The 20,529-nt window shown below is 39.5% G+C and overlaps 1 protein-coding gene across 9 annotated transcripts in view; it reads left to right on the top strand.

Annotated features, from left to right (window-relative positions):
- Positions 1–20,529, top strand: part of RLF (RLF zinc finger) — a 63,900-nt gene that overhangs the window by 20,498 nt on the left and 22,873 nt on the right. The window contains exons 1-5 of one of the 9 annotated variants that reach the window (XM_059690045.1): positions 7,075–7,122; positions 10,315–10,469; positions 11,808–11,889; positions 14,208–14,340; positions 17,653–17,855. In XM_059690045.1, the coding sequence (XP_059546028.1) occupies positions 7,105–7,122; positions 10,315–10,469; positions 11,808–11,889; positions 14,208–14,340; positions 17,653–17,855 (591 nt within the window). In that variant the 5' untranslated portion in view covers positions 7,075–7,104. Of the gene's footprint in view, positions 1–7,074; positions 7,123–10,314; positions 10,470–11,807; positions 11,890–12,830; positions 12,942–14,207; positions 14,341–17,029; positions 17,119–17,652; positions 17,856–20,529 lie in introns of those variants that run through there. The other 8 variants (XM_059690043.1, XM_059690049.1, XM_059690044.1 and 5 more) reach the window with 8 other exon arrangements.

Below are 20,529 nucleotides of genomic sequence, written 5' to 3'. Positions count from 1 at the left end.
TATGACTTGATGTGAGCACCCTTCTAAAATGTTCAGTGATCTAAGCATTTTCCTTTTTAAAATTTCTACAGTTTGGTCAACATGCTGCTTTCCTCCTTTTACAGAGTTTGAATGAAGCAGTGAGATTTGAAATCAAATCTACTTAGGCTTATTTCTCTCTAATAAGATGTGTATCTGAAAAACTGTCTTAATCAAACTTAAAAGTTGGCAGATCCTTTAATAATAGTGCTAAGCATCAAAAGCAAGTAATTACAGGATACTTGCTATGTGCTACTCAGTATGCCGAGTTCTGGTCTACAGTGATGAAAAAACAGATGTGGTTCTTGCCCTTTGTGATTTTATTGTCTAGTGAAGATAAACATTAAAGTTTTTCATATTCCATTTACTTATGATACAACTAGAGGCCCGGTGCACAAAAATTTGTGCACTCGGGGGAAGGGGGTCCCTCAGCCTAGCCTGTGCCCTCTCTCAGTCTGGGACCCCTCGGGGGTGACCACTTGCTGGCTTAGGCCTGCTCCCCGGGGGGTTGGGCCTAAGATGGCAGTCAGACATCCCTCTGGCAGCCTGGCAGCCCTCGGGGGATGTCCATTTGCCAGCGGAGAGCAGACCTAAGCTGCAGTCAGACATCCTTAGCGCTGCTGAGGAGGCAGGAGAGGCTCCCACCACCACCGCTGTACTGGCAGCGATCAGCCTGGCTTGTGGCTGAGCAGAGCTCCCCCCTGTGAGAGCGCACTGACCACCAGAGGGCAGCTCCTTCATTGAGCATCTGCCCCCGGTGGTCAGTGTGTGTCATAGTGACCAGTCATTCCCAGTCTTTCTGCTGTTAGGGTCAGTTTGCATATTACCCTTTTACTATATAGGATAGAGGCCTGGTGCATGGGTGGGGGCTGGCTGGTTTGCCCTGAAGGGTGATCTGGATCAGGGTGGGGGTCCCGCTTGGGTGCCTGGCCAACCTGGGTGAGGGGCTGATGGGTGTTTGCAGCTGGCCACACCCCCTTCAGGGTGGGGGTCCCCACTGGGGTGCCTGGCCAGTCTGGGTGAGGGGCTGAGAGCCGTTTTCAGGCTGGCGGGCGACTGAAGCTCCCAGCCCCCTTTTTTTCTTCTTCTTTTTTTTATTTTTTATTCTGGGATTTATTTACCTTCTATAGCTGTCACTGGAGCTGAGAGGCCCGGCTTAAGCTCTGAGGCCGTTGCCGGCTGAAAGCAGGTATCTGGGTTTGTTTAGCTTCTATAATTGAAACTCTGTTGCCATCACTGGCGCTCTAAGCTCTGAGGCCCTGGCCAGCTGAAAGCAGGTATCTGGAGTTTGTTTAGCTTCCATAATTGAAACATTGTTGCTTCCGGAGCTCAGAGCCAGGCAGCGGCAGGCGGGGAATCTTGGCTTCCTCCATCACTGGAGCAAGCAAGCCTCCTGCTCGCTTCAGCTGCGTGGCTGCCGGCCGCCATCTTTGTTGACAGTTAATTTGCATATCCTGCTGATTAGCCAATGGGAAGCGTAGTGAAGGTATGGTTAATTACCATGTTTGTCTATTATTAGATAGGATAGAGCAGTAGTCAGAGTTTGATGATCATGTATATTTATCCACCTTCCAACTAGTTTTTGTAGGTAACAGGGGCATAAGTAAAACAATTCCCAATGCCTAATTATTGCCTACTTTTGAAGTCTAATAAATTGATTTGAATAGGCAACATTATTGCTCTTTGCCACTTGGTATAGATTATAAAGACATTATTTTATTTTTTTAAAATATATTTTTATTGATTTCAGAGAGGAAGGGAGAGGGAGAGAGAGAGAGAGAGAAAGAAACATGAATGATGAGAGAGAATGATTGATTGGCTGCCTCCTACAAGCCCCAAACTAGGAATCCAGCCCACAACCCTGGCATGTGCCCTGACCAGGAATTGAACCATGACCTCCTGGTTCATAGGTCAATGCTTAACCATTGAGCCATGCTGGCCAAGCTATAAAGACATCATTTTCCCTGCCACTTTCCTGTAACCACTTTATTGGTATTGGTTGCCAAACTAAAAGTTTGAAGCAAGTGTGTGATAAAGAACGGAAGACCCTACTAACTTAAGGGAGAGCAGGAATGTTAGGCATCCATTTTTGGCTGAATGAGGGCTTTTGTAAGATATTTTAGGTTTGGAAATGCCAAAAAATAAGTACCCTTTGAACATCCCATAGCCATAAAACATTTGAGCTCAGGAGATTTTTGCCAAGAATTAGAAAGCCTTTGTTTATGTATATAGGGCATATGTTCTAAATTGCTTATAGGGGTTATTTGGGAGTGGGGAGTGGGAGAGGAATTTGATGGAACTACAGGTATGAACCTTCACTTCTTATTGTATACAAAACTTTAAAGTGATGGAATTATGTGTGGGTTTTACTTTTGTAATTTCAGTATTTTTTTTTAAAGAAGATGTTTAGGAAACTATATTATCTCATTTTATGAAACAGTGATGCATAAGAAAAGTTTTTCTTTTGTTAATACTCACCTGAGGGTATTTTTTTCCATTGCTTTTAAGAGAGAGAGGAAGGAGGGTAGGGAGAGAAACATTAGGGTCGGGGAGTGAAACACAACCTAGGTACATGCTCTTGACTGGGAATTGAACCCGAGACCCTTTGCTGCATGGGCTGCCTCTAACCATTGAGCACACTGGCCAGGGCATATAAAAATTTTTGAAAGACAATTCCAAAGTAGTATTTGCATTTCAGTGAAGAATTAGTGGGACATTCACTTTATGTTTATGTTTTTATATAGTTTACTACAGGCCCGGTGCATGAAGTCGTGCACAGATGGAGTCCGGCTGGACCGTCTCAATTGGGACTGATAGGGCTTGGCTGGCTGGGGGAGGGATAGCGGGCGGTTGGCCAGCTGGCCCCACCTCTGATTTGGGGGAGGGTTCAATTGGGGGCAGGACCGGCCACAGGGAGGGGCTGCGGCTGGGGGAGTGGCCATTGGCAGTTGGCTGGCCGACTCCGCCCCCTGGTCAAACTCCCAGTTGAACTCCCGTCAAACTTGCAGTCGAGGGGACAGTTTGCACATTAGCCTTTTATTATATAGGATACTTCTTTGTTACCCTTTTAAATTAATTTTCATTTTATCAGCCATTGTTTCAGTTCTAGTTTTTGCTTTTCTTGTTAGATCCTCTGTTTCTTGGTCCTCATGTCTTTTTTGTGTCTTGAATGTAGCTTCCTGAGGCTGTCTCTCCTCTCTCTTATAGTGTTGGTCTGTCGGGGTATAGGAATCTGGATTGAAAGTCAGTTTTACTCAGAACTTTGAAAGATATGTTACTTTTTAAAAAATAAAATATCTCCATAATGCAAAGTAGTAAAGAGTGTACTAAAATGAATACAACCTAAGAAATAAAATGATTGAAGCTACTATCTATGTATCTGGTCACAGATTATCATTTACCTCCCACCACTATCCTGATTAGGGTATTTAGTCATTTCCCTTTATCTGTTTAGTTTTTAAATTTTATTTGTACATCTTAATACAGTGTATAGTATTATTTTGTTTTTCAGCATTAAGTGATGGTACTGTATGTATTCTTCTGAAGCTTTTTAAAATTTAACATGTTTCTAAAGCTTTATATTGGTATATTTAACTTTGGTGCATTCGCTGGTGTGTAGTATTTTATTATGCAAACTAGAGGCCCCGTGCACAAAAATTTGTGCACCGGGGGGGGGGGTGTCCCTCAGCCTGGCCTATGCCCTCTCACAGTCTGGGACCCCTCGGGGGATGACCATCTGTTGGCTGAGGCCTGCTCCCCGGGGGGATTGGGCCTAAGCTGGCAATCAGACATCCCTCTTGCAGCCCGGCAGCCCTTGGGGGATGTCCACTTGCCAGCGGGGAGCAGACCTAAGCTGCAGTCAGACATCCTTAGCACTGCTGAGGAGGCAGGAAAGGCTCCCACCACCACCGCTGTACTGGCAGCCATCAGCCTGACTTGTGGCTGAACAGAGCTCCCCCATGTGGGAGCTCACTGACCACCAGAGGGCAATTCCTTCATTGAGTGTCTGCCCCCTGGTGGTCAGTGTGTGTCATAGTGACCAGTCATTCCCAGTCTTTCTGCTAGGGTCAGTTTGCATATTACCTTTTTACTATATAGGATAGAGGCCTGGTGCACAGGTGGGGGCCGGCTGGTTTGCCTTGAATGGTGTCCCGGATCAGGGTGGGGGTCCCGCTTGGGTACCTGGCCAGCCTGGGTGAGGGGCTGATGGCTGTTTTCAGGCTGTCCGCACCCCCTTCAGGGTGGGGGTCCCCACTGGGTGCCTGGCCATCCTGGATGAGGGGCTGAGGGCTGTCTTCAGGCGGGCCAAGCCTGCAACTGAAGCTCCCAGTCTCTCCTTTTTTTCTTTTTTTAAATTTTATTCTGGGATTTATTTACCTTCTGTAATTGAAACTTTGTTGCGGCTCCAGCTCCGAGGTCGGCTGGCTGAAAGCAGGTTTCTGGGTTTGTTTAGCTTCTATAATTACAACATTGTTGCTTAGACTGGAGCTCAGAGCCCGGCGGGGGCAGGCGGGGAACATTGGCTTCCTCCATCACTTGAGCAAGCAAGCCTCATGTTCACTTCAGCTGCCTGGCTGCCAGCCGCCATCTTGGTTGTCAGTTAATTTGCATATCCTGCTGATTAGCCAATGGGAAGCGTAGCGGAGGTATGGTTAATTACCATGTTTGTCTATTATTAGATAGGATATGTCACAGTTCATTTTTGCACTCTTTTATTGACAGATTTAGAAGCATTTATAAATGGGGTGGACATCTTAAAAAATATGTTGATACATGGGTGTAAGAATTTCTTTAGATTATATGCTTACAGTGGAATTGCTGGGTTCATATTATCGGCCTATTATCAACTTTAATAAGTAATGCTAAGCTATCCTCCAAAGTATTTGTAACAACTTATGCCAGTTATCAGTGTATGAACATTACTATTGCTCCAAAATAGTTGCTAATGCTAGATGTAGTCAGTTTAATTTTAGCCATTCTGGCGGGTGGGCTGTGGTATCTCATTGTAGTTTTGTCTTTGTTTTTGTTTACTTGGGAGAAGCTGTTTATCTTTTTAGTGACTATTTATTGCTATTAAGATATCCTCTCCTGCCGAAACCGGTTTGGCTCGGTGGATAGAGCGTCGGCTTGCAGACTGAAAGGTCCCAGGTTCGATTCCGGTCAAGGGCATGTACCTGGGTTGCGGGCACATCCCCAGTAGGAGATGTGCAGGAGGCAGCTGATCGATGTTCCTCTCTCATCGATGTTTCTAACTCTCTATCTCTCTCCCTTCCTCTCTGTAAAAAATCGATAAAAATATATTTTTTTAAAAAAAAGATATCCTCTCCTGTAAATTGCCATTTGTTATTTCTTCCTTATTTTTCAATTACAGTTCTTTTTTTAAACAGCTTTAGTAAAATTTTGTATTTTAGACATGAATCCCTTGTTGGAATTATTTTTTCCAGTTTATCTATTCACATTTTATATTATCTTCATGCATAGAAGTTTTACAATTTATTGCAGTAGATATTTTTTTTAAATATATTTTTATTGATTTCACAGAGGAAGGGAGAGGGAGAGAGAGATGGAAACATCAGTGATGAGAGAGTATCATTGATCGGCTGCCTCCTGCCCGCCCCCAACTGGGGATCGAGCCTGCAACCCGGGCATGTGCCCTTGACTGGAATCAAACCCGGGACCCTTCCGTCCACAGCTGACACTTTATCCACTGAGCCAAACCAGCCAGGGCTGCAGTAGATATTATTAATCTGACAACTGAAAAGTCAAATTTGTTTAAATTCCTTTTATGATTTTGTGCAGTTTGTGGCCTATTTTTTTAAACAAAAAACGTTTTTGAGGTGTAATTGACATATGATCAACTGCTCGTATTTACAACATACAGTTTGATAAGCTTGGGCATATACACCCATGAAATATTGCCATAATCAAGATAAAGTATATTCATCACCCTAGAAGGTTATTTTCCTACCCCTTTGTATTTCTATTTTCTTACCTTTCTCCTCTGTACATTCTTTCATCCTCGCTCAACTATTGATCTTTCTGTTTCTATAGCTTAGATCGTTTTTTTTTGTTTGTTTTTTAGAGAAAGTGAGGGAGGGGGAGAAAGAGAGAAACATTGATGTGAGAGATACATCAATTGGTTGCCTCTCGTATGTACCCCAATTGGGGACTTACCCCACTACCTAGGTATGTGCTCTGATGGAAATGAAACCCTCAACCTTCTGGAGCACAGCACAACACAACCAACTGAACCACACTGGCCAGGGTAGATTAGATTGCATTTTTATTTTTATTTATTTATTTATTATTATTTTTTAAGTAGACATTTCTGTTTTTCTTTTAAATATATTTTATTGACTTTTTACAGAGAGGAAGGGAGAGGGATAGAGAGTTAGAAACATCGATGAGAGAGAAACATTGATCAACTGCCTCCTTCACACTCCCGACTGGGGATGTGCCCGCAATCAGGGTACATGCCCTTGACTGGAATCGGACCTGGGACCCTTGATTCCACAGGCCGATGCTCTATCCACTGAGCCAAACCGGTTAGGGCAATTATTATTATTTTTTAATCCTCACCTGAGGACACCTTTTCCATTGACTTTTAGAGAGAGTGGAAGAGAGGGGAAAGACAGAGAAAAACATTGATTCGAGAGAAACACATCAGCTGGTTGCCTCCTGCATGAGCCCCGACCAAAGACCCGGGCTGGGGAGGAGCCTGCAACCAAGGTATGTGCCCTTGACTGGAATCTAACCTGGACCCTTCAGTTTGCAGGCCAACGCTCTGTCCACTGAGCAAAACAGGCCAGGGTGATTGCATTTTTAAAAGAATTTCATAGTCTCTTTATTTCATAAATAAAATTACATAGTCTCTTTTGGAGAGCTTTTTTCACTCAGTATAATTATTTTGAAACTTATTCATGTTGTCTATATTAATTCCTTTAATTGCTGACTATTCATTGTATGATTATATCATGATTTGTTTATTTATTCACCTGTTGATATACATTTGTCTCATTTCCAGTTTTTGGCTATTTAAGATAAAAGCTATTGTAAATGTTGGTGTATAAGTTATTGTGAGGACACATGCTTTCTCTCCCTCTGGTAAATACCTAGGTGGAATGACTGGGTCACATGACAGGTTTTTCAGAATTAGTTGTATCATTTTACATTCCCACCAACAGTGTAGGAGAGCTCTAGTTTTCCACCTCTCAGACAACACTTGCTTTGGCCAGCCTTCTTATTTTTAATTTTTATATTTTTATTGATTTCAGAGAGGAAGAAAGAGATAGAAACATCAATAAGAGAAATATCAATTGGCTGCCTCCTGCATGCCCCCTACTGGGATCAAGCCCGAAACCTGGGCAAGTGCTCTGACCCGGAATCAAACAGGTGACCTCTTGGTTCATGAGTCGACACTCAACCACTGAGCCACACCGGCCAGGCACCATTTGAGTTTTAAATTGGTTTGCATCCCTGTAAAAAATATGACCACCCTCAAAGAAATTTTCCTCCTTGATATTCAGAGAATAATCAAGATACTGCCAGCCTCTTTGAAACCATGCAGTAAGCAATGTAGATAAAATTGGAATGAGGGGAGATATTTTTTTCTTTCATTGTAAACATAATATTGCTGGTTAAAGAAAATCTGGGAAGTTCAGAAAAAATGTAAAGATAACAAAGAATTGTTCACAATCCTATCCCAGTGCTAATAACCATCTAAGTATTTTATTTTATTTATTTATTTTTTAAAATATATTTTATTGATTTTTTACAGAGAGGAAGGGAGAGAGATAGTTAGAAACATCGATGAGAGAGAAACATCAATCAGCTCCCTCCTGCACATCCCCCACTGGGGATGTGCCCACAACCCAGGTACATGCCCTTGACCGGAATCGAACCTGGGACCCTTCAGTCCGCAGGCTGACGCTCTATCCACCGAGCCAAACCGGTTTCGGCCATCTAAGCATTTTAATTGAGTTCCTTCTAGTCTCCCCACTCCCACATTAATTTTTTAATGTACAGATATGTTGTCACTTAACACACATACAGAAATGGAGGGTATTTAGTTAGCCTAGAGAAGTAAACTATTTGGCAGTCCAATTGAGGGATGTTGGGGACTCTGGTCTAGGTCATTGGCTATAGAAATAAAGCTTAGGGACAGGAGACAAAGGTATTCCTGAGGTTGAAGCTACAAACTTTGATGTGGTGGTTTCAGTGGTTAGAATGTCGACCGGTGGACCAAAGGGACGCAGCTTTGATTCCTGGTCAAGGGCACATAACCTCAATTGCAGATTGAATCCTCGGCCCTGGGAGGGGCGCAAGCAGGAGACAACCAATCAATGTGTCTCTCTCATGTTGATGTCTGTCTCTCTCTCTCTCTCTCTCTCTCTCTCTCTCTCTCTCTCTCTCTCTCTCTCTCTCACACACACACACACACACACACACGCACATTAAATAAATAAATAAATAAATAAATAAATAAATAAGCAAGATCTCATGAAAAAGATTTAGAAATATTAATATGTAAATCAGTATAGAGCAAACTATAAACATAAATACTATGCGGTATTGAATCTGAAATTGTGTAACTTGCAGTAGTATTAATGGAGTTTCTGGGTCAGAAGATAATTAGATTGGTGACAACAGTGTTCTAAATGCAGAGGTGGACTGTGGAAAGACCCACCTCACTTGTATGCACTATGCCTTTCTCTTTGCGTACTTTGGCTAGCAGTTGGTTAATTTGCATGTGTGGTTCCAGCTGTCATGTTGTGTTGACTCATTCTGAAAGCTCTATGAGGATAGGTCTCCATGTCTTTCCCCAGCACCTAGCACTGTATGTAGAGTAGGCTATCAATAATTTTTGTCACCCTAGCCAGTTTGGCTCAGTGGATAGAGCGTTGGCCTGTGGACCGAAGGGTCTCAGGTTCGATTCTGGCCAAGGATATGTACCTCGGTTGCCGGCCCGGGCCCTGGTCGGGGCACGTGCCGGAGGCAACCAATAGATGTGTTTCTCTCACATCGATATTTCTCTCTGTCTTTCCCTATCTCTTCCACTCTCTCTAAAAATCAATGGAAAAATATCTTCGGATGAGGATTTAAAAAATAAAAATAAAGCATTTCTATGGCTATTTTAAAAAACAAATCTTTGTCAAATGAATAAAATTGTGAATGTATTCAGCAAGCATTTAGTGAGATTTGAGAATGTCCTGTAGGGATGGAGGAGTGTTAGGCCTACAAAGATTGATAAGATATAATATCTGATTAGCCTCAAGGAGCATAAAATCTGGTACTGGTTATGAATTGTAAAGCTGTCTGGTTTTTAGATTAACCAATGCAGACATTAAGTAATTTGCTGACCTAAAACAGAATTTCTTTTTAACATACATTTTAATAAATTTCTGAAGAGTGATTTTTGTGACATCTTACCTATGTAACAGATAAGCACATATTCTGTGTTCCTTCTCTCTACTGATTTAGCTGAAGAGGATTGTTATGGAGTAAGTTTTATGATCTTGTTATTTAGATTTTTTTCTTATTTTATTAAAATTTAGAATTTGGCCCTGGCTAGTGTGGCTCAGTTGGTTGGGTGTCATTCCAAGCACTGAAAGATTGCTGGTTCGATTCCTAGTCAGGGCACATGCCTGGGTTGCGTACTCGATCCCCATTAGGGGGAGCGCAGGCGGCAGCTGATCAGTGTTTCGTTTTCTCATGGATGTTTCTCTCTTTCCTCCTTTCCCTCTTTCTTTAAAAGTCCATTAATATATATATTTTTTAATCCTCACTTGATATTTTTCCATTGATTTTTAGAGAAGAGAGAGGGAAAGACAGAGAAATAGCGATGTGAGAGAAACACATCAATTGGTTGCCTCCTGCATGAGCCCTGACCAGGGCCTGGGCCAAGCTGCTGGGGAGGAATCTGCAACCAAGGTACATGCCCTTGCCCGGCATCAAACCCGGGACCCTTTGGTATGCAGGCCAACGCTTTATCCACTGAGCCAAACCGGCTAGGGCTAGAGATGATAACTTTAGACCTCTAGAAAGCACCACTATAGGCATTTTATGGCTCTACTCAGTGATTTATTTTCCTGTCAGAAGAGCAATTCTGCCTTTTCTTTAACTCAGCATAAACAATTCATTAAGTGGTAAAAATAGAATCCTCTAAACAAGCCAGAGTCTGTAAAGGCAAATACAAGGTGTGTGGATATTAGAAAAAAGGGAACAAAGAGAATCAAAGACAGTTTGTTTCATTGTTTTAATTTTTTAAATAATTATAATTTTTATTTTATTTTTTAGACCCTATTGCAATATGCAAGCAACAAGAATGCATCAGAACATATGGTGTATCTTCTGGAGGTATATCGACTTGCTATCCAAAGCTTTGCCAGTGCACGCCCGTATTTAACTACTGAATGTGAAGATGTCCTATTAGTGCTTGGCAGATTAGTACTGTAAGTTTAAGAACTTAAATCACTCTTAAAACTAAGTACTCTTGGTTGTAATGTTTGCCTGACTTCTGGCTCCTATGGCATCATGTTATTCAAAGCACCATTAAAGTCATATCTTTGCATGAAATTTCCTTTGCTCTGAGACCTCACACTCTGGTTCCCAGGAGATAAGTACAAGCCAAGCAACATAACCAATTGCCTCCAGTCTCTTTTCCTGTTCAGGCTTAAAATCCAAGAACGATAGATTTTCTCTGTTCTCAGGTGTAGATCAGTTTAAGTGACAGTATCTGTGGAAACTGTTTTGGTCTTAGAGGGACACTTTGGAGAAAGAGGAAAACATTATGAAATTCTGCAATTCAGTTGTACTGTTTGAACTAAGATAGCAGAAAATATCAGGGTGCACAATATAAGATTACCACTCTAAGAGTCCATGATAATTTAGCTGCTGTTTTAATACCTGGCTGCCTAGTCGCAGACAAAATTACACCTCTAATGTAATTTTCAACTGCAAGCTGAAAAAATACAGCAGCTCTTTCGTTTTTATGTGGGGAATCACTTTGGTTCAGCTTACAGATTGTTGGGATAACTTTTTGTCTGGGTGATCCATTTTATTTTTATCTGGCCTCACCCTATTTTCTTTCCTTTTCTCCAAAACCTTTAATACTGTACCTTTCACGGAACACAAACATTCCTGGTTTTATAATCTCATTATTACTTACTAATCCCTAAAGGGCAAAGTAACATTCTGCAAGATTTTAGAGAGGATTTGGTTTATTGGTATTTTGATTTGATCTTTATTCAGAGTGTTATGTATTCCCTTTTTAAAATTCTCCGTTATTTTTTCTGGGTATTGGTTAGTGTAAAAAGAAGAAAACTCTTTTTTTTCTTGCTTGACTGGTTAGAGGTAAAGAAATGACCTTGCCAATCTTTCTGCTTCTTATGCAAATGACAAGAACCTAAATAGATGATAGTTACATATATTTATCACTTTATCAACTGAATTGACAGGAGCATGAGCTCCTGTTTTTATTTTCTGTAATCAGAATGTTTTCTGTATGGGCACCTCCCCTCCCTGACACACCTCAATTAACTAAAACTGCTTGGTATATGATTCATAAAAAGTTTATATTCTTACTAAATATGTTAAAGTAACAATGTAACTATTAAGCCTCCTGGTTTCTTTTTTTAAAGTTGAAAAGCTAATGTAACAATATTGAAGAAAGTTTTAAAGAGTAAAAAATAAATTTAAAAGTCTAAACAAAAATATATTCTGTACCAGTGTCATACTGTGTTTGATTATGACTATAGCCACTTTTATATACTGACTTATGTATATTGTAGGAGTTGTTTTGAATTGCTGCTTTCAGTGTCTGAAAGTGAACTGCCTCATGAAGTCTGGGTACTCTTTCTTCAGTCTCTACAGGTGAGTTGATTTGGGCTCAAAAAAGGTCTCTGTTTAGGTATACAAGACACCTAATTAATTTCTCTCAGCAAACTAAATTTAGAAACTTAGAACAAAACAAGTTAATTATATATTGGTATTAGGTTTGTAAAATGAGAGACCTTTCAGATAAAGGGGGTGTGATAAAAAATGATTTTTTTGTTTTGTTTTTGTTAGCCTTTACATAGCTTAGAAATCAACAAAGAAGTTTTCATTATTCAAAAACAGTTTTAGGCAGGATAAAGATATTAAAAATGTAAAATTGTGTATGGTTATAAGGTAGCAATATTTGGGTCATTCATAGTACACTTATATAGCAATTTCCTCCTAACACTTTAGGGATTATGTCAAGCATTACAAGTCAAAATAATCATAAATTCTATTCATGCTTTTTACTTACAGGAGAGCTACATTGGCTCTCATATTGGCTTGATTATCAGCTTTCTAAGGATGAGCAGATCAGAAGGTAGCAAGTTGGGGAGGAGGAGCGGAGGGTAAGAAGAAAAGCAACTGCACTGCTAGCAACAGGAGGCAAATTTGCTTATTACTGTTAGAGAAAGAAAAACTATTTTTAAAAAATAGACATAGTAATAATAGTTATCATTTCTTTCTAATCACTAATTATATGCCAAACACTGTTCTCTGCATGTTTTGTATCTTTTTCTTTTTTTAAAATATATTTTTATTTATTTCAGAGAGGAGGGGAGAAGGAGAGAGAGATAGAAACATCAACGATGAGAGAGAATCATCGATCGGCTGCCTCCTGCATGCCCCCTACTGGGGATTGAGCCCACAGCCCAGGCATATGCCCTTGACTGGAATTGAATCTGGGACCCTTCTTTCCACTGAGCCAAACTGGCTAGGGGTTGTATCTTTTTCTTAATCCTCACCCAAAGATATTTTTCCCATTGATTTTTTTTAAGAAAGAGTGGAGGGGAGGAAGGAGGAGGAGGGAGAGAGAGAAAAACATTGATGAGAGAGAGGCACATTGATTGATGCTCTGACTGTGGCTGGGGATTGAGCCTGCAACCGAGGTACCTGCCCTTGACCAGGAATTGAACTTGAAACTCTTCAGTCCAAGGGCTGACACTCTACCCACTGAGCAACCGGCCAGGGCTGTTTTGTATCTTTTACTCAAATTATAAACCTCATAGTCATTTGACTCTCCATTTACAGATGGGGAGACCGGCATAGGGAGTTTAATTAATTAGCTTGCCCCAAGTTACACTCAGGTTTATATCCAGAGCTTTGTATCCTTGAAGACCCAAGCTCCTTAGTAGCTTGGACCTGTTTCATGAAGGCACAAGAAATGATTTGCATATTAACAGACACACCTCATTATCTGAACATTTTTTTTCTGTGATATATAAACCAAAATGTTAATATTTTTATCTTTGGGGAAAAGAGGTTTCTTTGTCATGTTCTTGGCAATTATATTTTGTTGTCTTTTTTAAAAAATATATTTTTATTGATTTCAGAGAGGAAGGGAAAGGGAGAGATAGAAACATTGGATGAGAGAGAATCATCCATCGGCCGCCTCCTGCACACCCCTTACTGAAGATTGAGCCCACAGCCTGGGCATGTGCCTTCACTGGGAATGGAACACTTGCCTCCTGGTTTATGGGTCAATACTCAACCATTGAGCCACACTGGCTGGGCTATATTTTGTTAGGAGATAGACTGATAGTTAATAACCTAGACTTTTCACGACATTTTATATACAGCCATCTCATTTAAAAAGCCATTTGATAGAATAATTTAAACAATTGAAAAAGTATATGACAATTGGTGTCATTAAGTAATATTTCTATCCAATGGAATAAGCTGCCTGTGAATACTATAGAATTCTTTAAAGGAAAGCTGTACCACTGGCCTTAAACAATTTAGTAATGCAAGGATGTAATTGAATTGTGATGTTAATTTTACCTAAGGGGAATTCAGGACATTTTAAAAATATATATATTTTTTATTGATTTCAGAGAGGAAGGGAGAGGGAGAGAGAAACATCGATGATAAGAGAGAATCACCGATCTGCTGCCTTCTTCACGCCCTCCGTTTGGGATTAAAACCACAACCCAGGCATGTGCCCTTGACAGGAATTGAACTTAGGACCCTTTGGTCCATAGGCTGATGCTCTATCCACTGATCCAAACCAGCTAGGGCTCACAAAGCTTTGAGTATAGTTTCCCACCCCCAAAATATATAGGCCCTTTTATAGACATTCGTTTATATTTAAAAGGCAAAACTACTGTCTATATTGCTTATTTGCCTACTTTCTGGATGTGCTGTGTTTGTTTTAGGAGTCACATGATGCATTATTGGAATTTGGGAATAATAACCTACAAATATTGGTTCATGTTACCAAGGAAGGGGTGTGGAAAAATCCGGTTCTTCTTAAAATTCTGTCTCAGCAGCCAGTAGAAACAGAAGAAGGTAAGTCTTAAAACATACTGACTGTATTAAAGGAGGAGTTAGTTCTAAGAGAATTCAAATTGATATGTGGGTTAAAATTTTGTGAATTTTACCTGATTTTTATATCCAGTCATTCTGTTCTCCTTGGAATAGTAAAAACTAACCATTAGCATTTATTTATTTATTTTTTTAAATCCTCATCCGAGGACATGCTTAGCGAGAAAGAGGGCAGAGGGAGAGAGAGACTTCGATCAGTTGCCTTCCATACATGTCCCAACTGGGGATCGAACCTACAACTTTTTGGTACATAGTATGATGTTCCACCAACTGAGCTGCTCAGGCCAGAGAACATTTAATGTTTTGCCTAAGGATTATTTAATTTTTAAGTAGTGTTTTAAATTCTTGGCACTTATTTTTTTTTTTTTTAAGATTTTTTAATTGACTTCTAAAGAGGAAGGGAGAGAGAGAAAGAGAGAGAAAACACACATCTATATGAGAGCAATCCATCAGCTGCCTACTGTGTGTCCCCTACTGGGGATTGAATCTGCAACCTGGGCATGTGCTCTGATGGAATTGAACTGGCAACTCCTCGGTGCTTGGGATGACTCCCAACCAACTGAGCCACACCAGCCAGGGCTCTTTTGCACTTCCTTTAAAATGTTTCATTGAGTAACAATGTTCAGACAAAGTTCCTGAGGTAGAAATGAATAATCTGCTTCTAGACTTTGGTGTATAGTAGAGCTTAATATTTGTACACTATAAGCCTTTATTATTATGCTTAGAGAGAAATGTAAGTGTGGTGAAAGAAGTAAATGTGGGGATTTAGAAGAGGGTGGGTTGTGTAGATTACATGCCTGTTTTCAGGTGTGGGATTTGTAAAAATGCTTACACCCTGGTAGGGCAGGTAAATAGAGCAGAAAAGGATATAGGGCTGACAGCTCTGGCAGGAAATAATACGGGTGAATTAGATTGGAGAGAGTCTTTAAAAGAATGGCTAGGACACAACACCTAACTTGATTTCCTTGAGTAAAGGAGTTGGCAAGGAAGAATAATGCCAGAATTTCATTTCTGTATGATTGAGAAAGTACCATTACTAAAAATAGGAGTAACAAACGAACTATTTGGGAGATATGATTGAGTTCTTTCGTGCTATTTAATGCCTGTGGAACTAAGCTGGAAAAGTCCAAGTGAAAGTGATCTGTTTTCTGTCCATGCTTTTTGACCTTTACTACACATTTAGCTATCTGTGGAATTTAAAACCAAAACACACACCCACGCCTGAAGGCCAGGCTCCATCTACTAAATCAAAATCTCCAAAATTGAAGCTCTGGCACCCAGATCTTTTTGAAATGCTACAGGAAATGGGCACCTCCCACCTATGAGTGGTGGGAGTATAAACTTTGGAAATCAATTTGTCAGCAAGGTCCAGTTCGAGGCATTTTTTTCCATACATATATTCATCCATGGTTGGAATAGCCCATGTACAGGACTGTAAATTATAGCATTATTGATGTTTGCCGAAGATTGGAAACAACTTGCAAGTGTATCAGTGGGGGATTGGTTAAATTAAGTATAGTTTACCCACACAGTGGAATACTATTCAGTTGTTAAAAGTATTGAAGTAGCTCAGTGTGCAGTGATGATATAATGATGTGTATGATATATTAAATGAGAACCTTCAGTACTTGGAATATTTTTGGAAGTATAAACAAGACATTGGAAATGGTTATTGTTTCTTGGGAAGGAAAACTATGGGACTGGTTTCAGAGTAGAAAGAAGATAGTTTTTAACTACACCTTTTTGTATGCCTTTTGAGTTTTGTGTCGTGCTTATATGGAATTTTAAAAAAAGGGGGGGAATTTTGAAAACCTTTGATCCTGATACATAGTTAAGATTGGGTCAGTGGTTTATCTCCCTCCCTCCTCAGTGGTTTATTGTTAATATTAATGATTTCTACCCTGTATGTGGCCTATAGACATAGCACCATGGGCATCACCTGAGAGGCTTGTTAGAAAAGCAGAATCTCAAGTCCCATTCCAGACCTACTGAATTTGAATCTGTATTTTAATAAGATTCCCCAGGTGATTCAGAAGGCACTTTGAAGTTTGAGGAACACTATTTTAGATGAGCCACTTAAAACAGTTTGCTCATTCACCACTTGTCTTACTTTTTAAAAAATATGTTTTTATTCATTTCAGACAGAGGAAGGGAGGGGAGAGATAGAAACATCAATGATGAGAGAGAATCATTGATTGGCTGTCTCCTGCACGCCCCCTACTGGGAATTGAGCTTGCAGCCCAGGCATGTGCACTGAGAATCGAACTATTGACCTCCTGGTTCATCGTTTGACACTCAACCACTGAATCACACGGGTGGGGCACCACTTGTCTTGATATGCACTATTCCCCCCTCTATTCTTTAAATGTAAAATGATGCTACACACTTGTTGAGAATCTGCTGTTCATAAATTGAGAGCTTGTCCAGACTACTGTGCAAATCAGTGCTTAGGTGCTTAATATTCAGTACTGCTCAGCAGCATTTTCCAAAGTGTGTACTGAACCAGGAACATATTTACATTGTACTAATAATATATGTAAAAGGGTTCTCTGGTCAAATCAGTTTGGGAAACATTGGATTAAATCAAAGTGGACAGTTTTCTTTATTGTAGGACTGTTCAGAGATTTGACCAAGGAATCCTTTTTTTTTCTAGGACTATCTCTCAGGTCTTTTGGTCGGTGGAACACACTTTGAGAAATGCCTGGTTTAGAGGAAAGAGCACCACTGGCTTTGGAATTTTTGGCAAGTTACCTAATTTCTCTGAATATTAATTTTCCTAACCTTAAACTGGGCATGATAATACTTGCCTTGGTGGTGGTGTGAGGAATAAATGAGAGGTATATAAAAACATTCAGCTAAAAACTTGGTTACCTCATAATTATAAATTGTAGTTGTTAATATTACATAGGTTACTTGTTTCTTTTTCTTGCACTAATGCTTATAGTTCATTTCACTATTTCTGTTTTCTTTATCAGAAAGTGAGGAAGGAGGGCAAATAATTAATTTTGATAGTGTTATTAGTAGCTTTATTAAAAGGCTTGATGTTCTAAATAAAACTGCTAAGTAATGTGGGAAGCATTAACAAAATGCTTTTTATTTTACACTCTGCTCTATTAAATGAGTATTGAGACTAGATTCAACTTCCCAATTATATCAACTGAATTTTTTATTCATTAAAAACAAATGAACAACATCGAAAGCTATCAAACTTTCATCATAACAACCTTGACATTTTATGTGGTATAATAAAAGTGTTTTATTTTTCCTTTTTTCTAGTCAATAAGTTGATTGCTGAAGAAGGACCTTTCTTTCTGCAAATGCGAATAAAACATTTGTTGAAATCTAACTGCATCCCTCAGGCTACTGCCTTATCAAAGCTGTGTGTAGACTCTAAAGAAATTTCGAATGTGTCATCTTTTCAGCAAGCCTATATCACATGCTTGTGTTCCATTCTCCCTAATGAAGATGCTATTAAGGAGGTGAGTAAAGCAAATAACTGCTGTTGTCATTCAGATTTACTATAAAAATTTTTAATATATTTTTATTGAGAAAGGGAGGGGGCGAGAGAGTTAGAAATATCAATGATGAGAGAGAATCATTGATTGGCTGCCTCCTGCACATCCCCCATTGGGGATCAAGCCCGCAACCCGGGCTTGTGCCCTTGACCGGAATCAAACCTGGGACCCTTCAGTCCACTGGCCGATACTCTATCCACTGAGCCAAACCAGCCAGGGCTTACTATAAATTTTAATAGAATTTGATAAATGTTTCATGGCAGGATGAAAACCAAGATTCCCCCCCCCTCCCCCCAACTACTGAAAAGTACTGTTTTTTTTTTCTTTGAAAAGTACTATTTTAATTGTATATTTAAGTGTTCAACAGATTGAATATGAAGTTTTGTCATAGGTAGATTTCAAAAGTAGGTCATTAAAGAATATGTAGATGTTTGTGTTTAAGTAATGGTTTGCTTTGAAATCTTTAATTGTGAAAGTTGTTTTTTCTTAAAGTAATCTTTTTTTCTATGTTTGGGAAATGCAGGCATTATTAATACTGGCATCAAGGAAGAAACTAAAGAGAATGACACTTATCTTTAGCTTAAATTACTTTATACATTAACTATAAGCAGAGAAATGTAGGACTTTAGAACCCATGAATACATTTTGAATAGTGATTAAGTGGACAAATGGGATACCATTGAAAATAATAAAGTGATTGAGTCTTTTTTAAAGCTATTTTATAAGCCACATTGCATTCTTTTTTTAAAACCTGAATCATTGTTTTCCTTAGAAAAGTTAAAATTAGTTTTTTCCTAATAGTTGTTGATAATTATACAGAGAAAAATCAGGAATTCCTAGGCTGTAATTCATCATCTGCCTTTACTTCTCTTACCTGCCATTCAAATCTGACATATGGATTTTCATCTTACATCTACACTGAATTTTTTTATTTAATGAAGGAACCCTATGGATCTGGATCTATGGTGTAGTAATTCTTAAACTTTTCTGACAATTTCAACTATAAGTATTCTACCTTCCAAATGCAACTCTCCTCTGTCTTTTCACCTCACTCCCTTTAATATAAAGCAAGCATGTCAAACCCAAAGGCTAACACGGGCCAAATAAACAAGGTTTAAGTTTATGTGGGCCACAAAAGAAACAAAAGCTTCAATTTTCATGGAAACGTAGGTTTATTTCGATAGAGACATGCTAAATACAAAGGGCTGAAATAAATGAGTAATCGTTAACAAAAAATAATAAAAAACATTTTAATAAAAATATTTTTCTTGAACATTAACTTACCAGACATGAATAACTGCACAAATTAATAAGCGTAACGCAAATAAATCTATTTTTCTTGTTCTCCGAAAGCAAAATATTTCCTGTTGCGCACACCAGTCAGTCCAAGACTAATGACGTGGCAATCAGCTGCTAAAATATTCGCTGCTAGTATTAGTGGAGAGATATGGTGCCCCTGTGCCTGAGGTGCGTAGGGAAATGAACGCAACACGATTATAGTAATCAGTCATTAGCAAACGTTTTAGTTTGTTATTAGTAATTATGTATAACAGGATATTGTAAAAATTAAGTTACGAAATTTTTATTAAAATGTTTCTTACATATCATTATATTGTCTGGGCCACAAAAATACTCGTTGTGGGCCACATGCAGGACATGAGTTTGACATGCTTGATATAAAGATTCCACCAGGACCAATAATCTATTAATCCTGTCACCTTGTCACTCTCCCTCATCCTCAACATGCTCTCACTTCCCTCCTTCACTTTCCATAGTCATTGTTACCATTCTCTTGCATACACCTTCAATTCCTCTGCTGATTTCTCCCTTACCTGTACTTATTTGATTACTAACCAGTATCCTAAGTCCCTGAATTTCTATCAACTCTTTTTTTTAATGGTTTTTTTAAATTGATTTCATAGAGGAAGGAAGAGGGAGAGAGAAATAGAAACATCAATGATGAAAGAGAATCATTGATTGACTCCATCCTGCACAACCCCCACTGGGGATCAAGCCCGCAACCCAGGCATATGCCCTTATCCGGAATTAAACCCAGAACCCCTCAGTCTGCAGGCCAACACTCTTTTTTCTTTTTCTTTTTTAATATATCTTATTGATTTTTACGGAGAGGAAGGGAGAGGGATAGAGAGTTAGAAACATCCATCAGCTGCCTCCTGCACGCCCCCTATTGGGGATCGAGCCTGCAACCCAGGTACATGCCCTTGACCGGAATCAAACCTGGGACTCTTCTTCAGTCCACCGGCCGACACTCTTATCCACTGAGCCAAGTTGGCTAGGGCTCCACCAACTCTTTATCTTAACTTGCATCGGTGATGCCAGACTTGTGTGGAGAAACATCTGCCAACTAAGTTTTACTTTAAATCACTGTATTTCTTTACTTATTCTTCCACTGTCTTAGATTACTATTTCATAGTTTTTTTCCTCTTCAAACCTATACTATAATTTGTGTCCCATGTCACTCTGTTTATGAACTTTCTTTTTCTCTGAGGAGGCAGTTATAAGAGAATTTCCAAAAGCTCCTTCCATGAAATCTATTCACCTGCTTGCATCTGTGCATATACAGCTTCTCTTTTGTTACTAAGGACATTTCTGTTCTTCCAGCTTAGGTCAGTCCCCT

Source organism: Myotis daubentonii, chromosome 3, assembly GCF_963259705.1.
Source record: "Myotis daubentonii chromosome 3, mMyoDau2.1, whole genome shotgun sequence".
Classification (NCBI taxonomy): domain Eukaryota; kingdom Metazoa; phylum Chordata; class Mammalia; order Chiroptera; family Vespertilionidae; genus Myotis; species Myotis daubentonii.
This window is presented reverse-complemented; position numbering and strand designations above follow the sequence as displayed.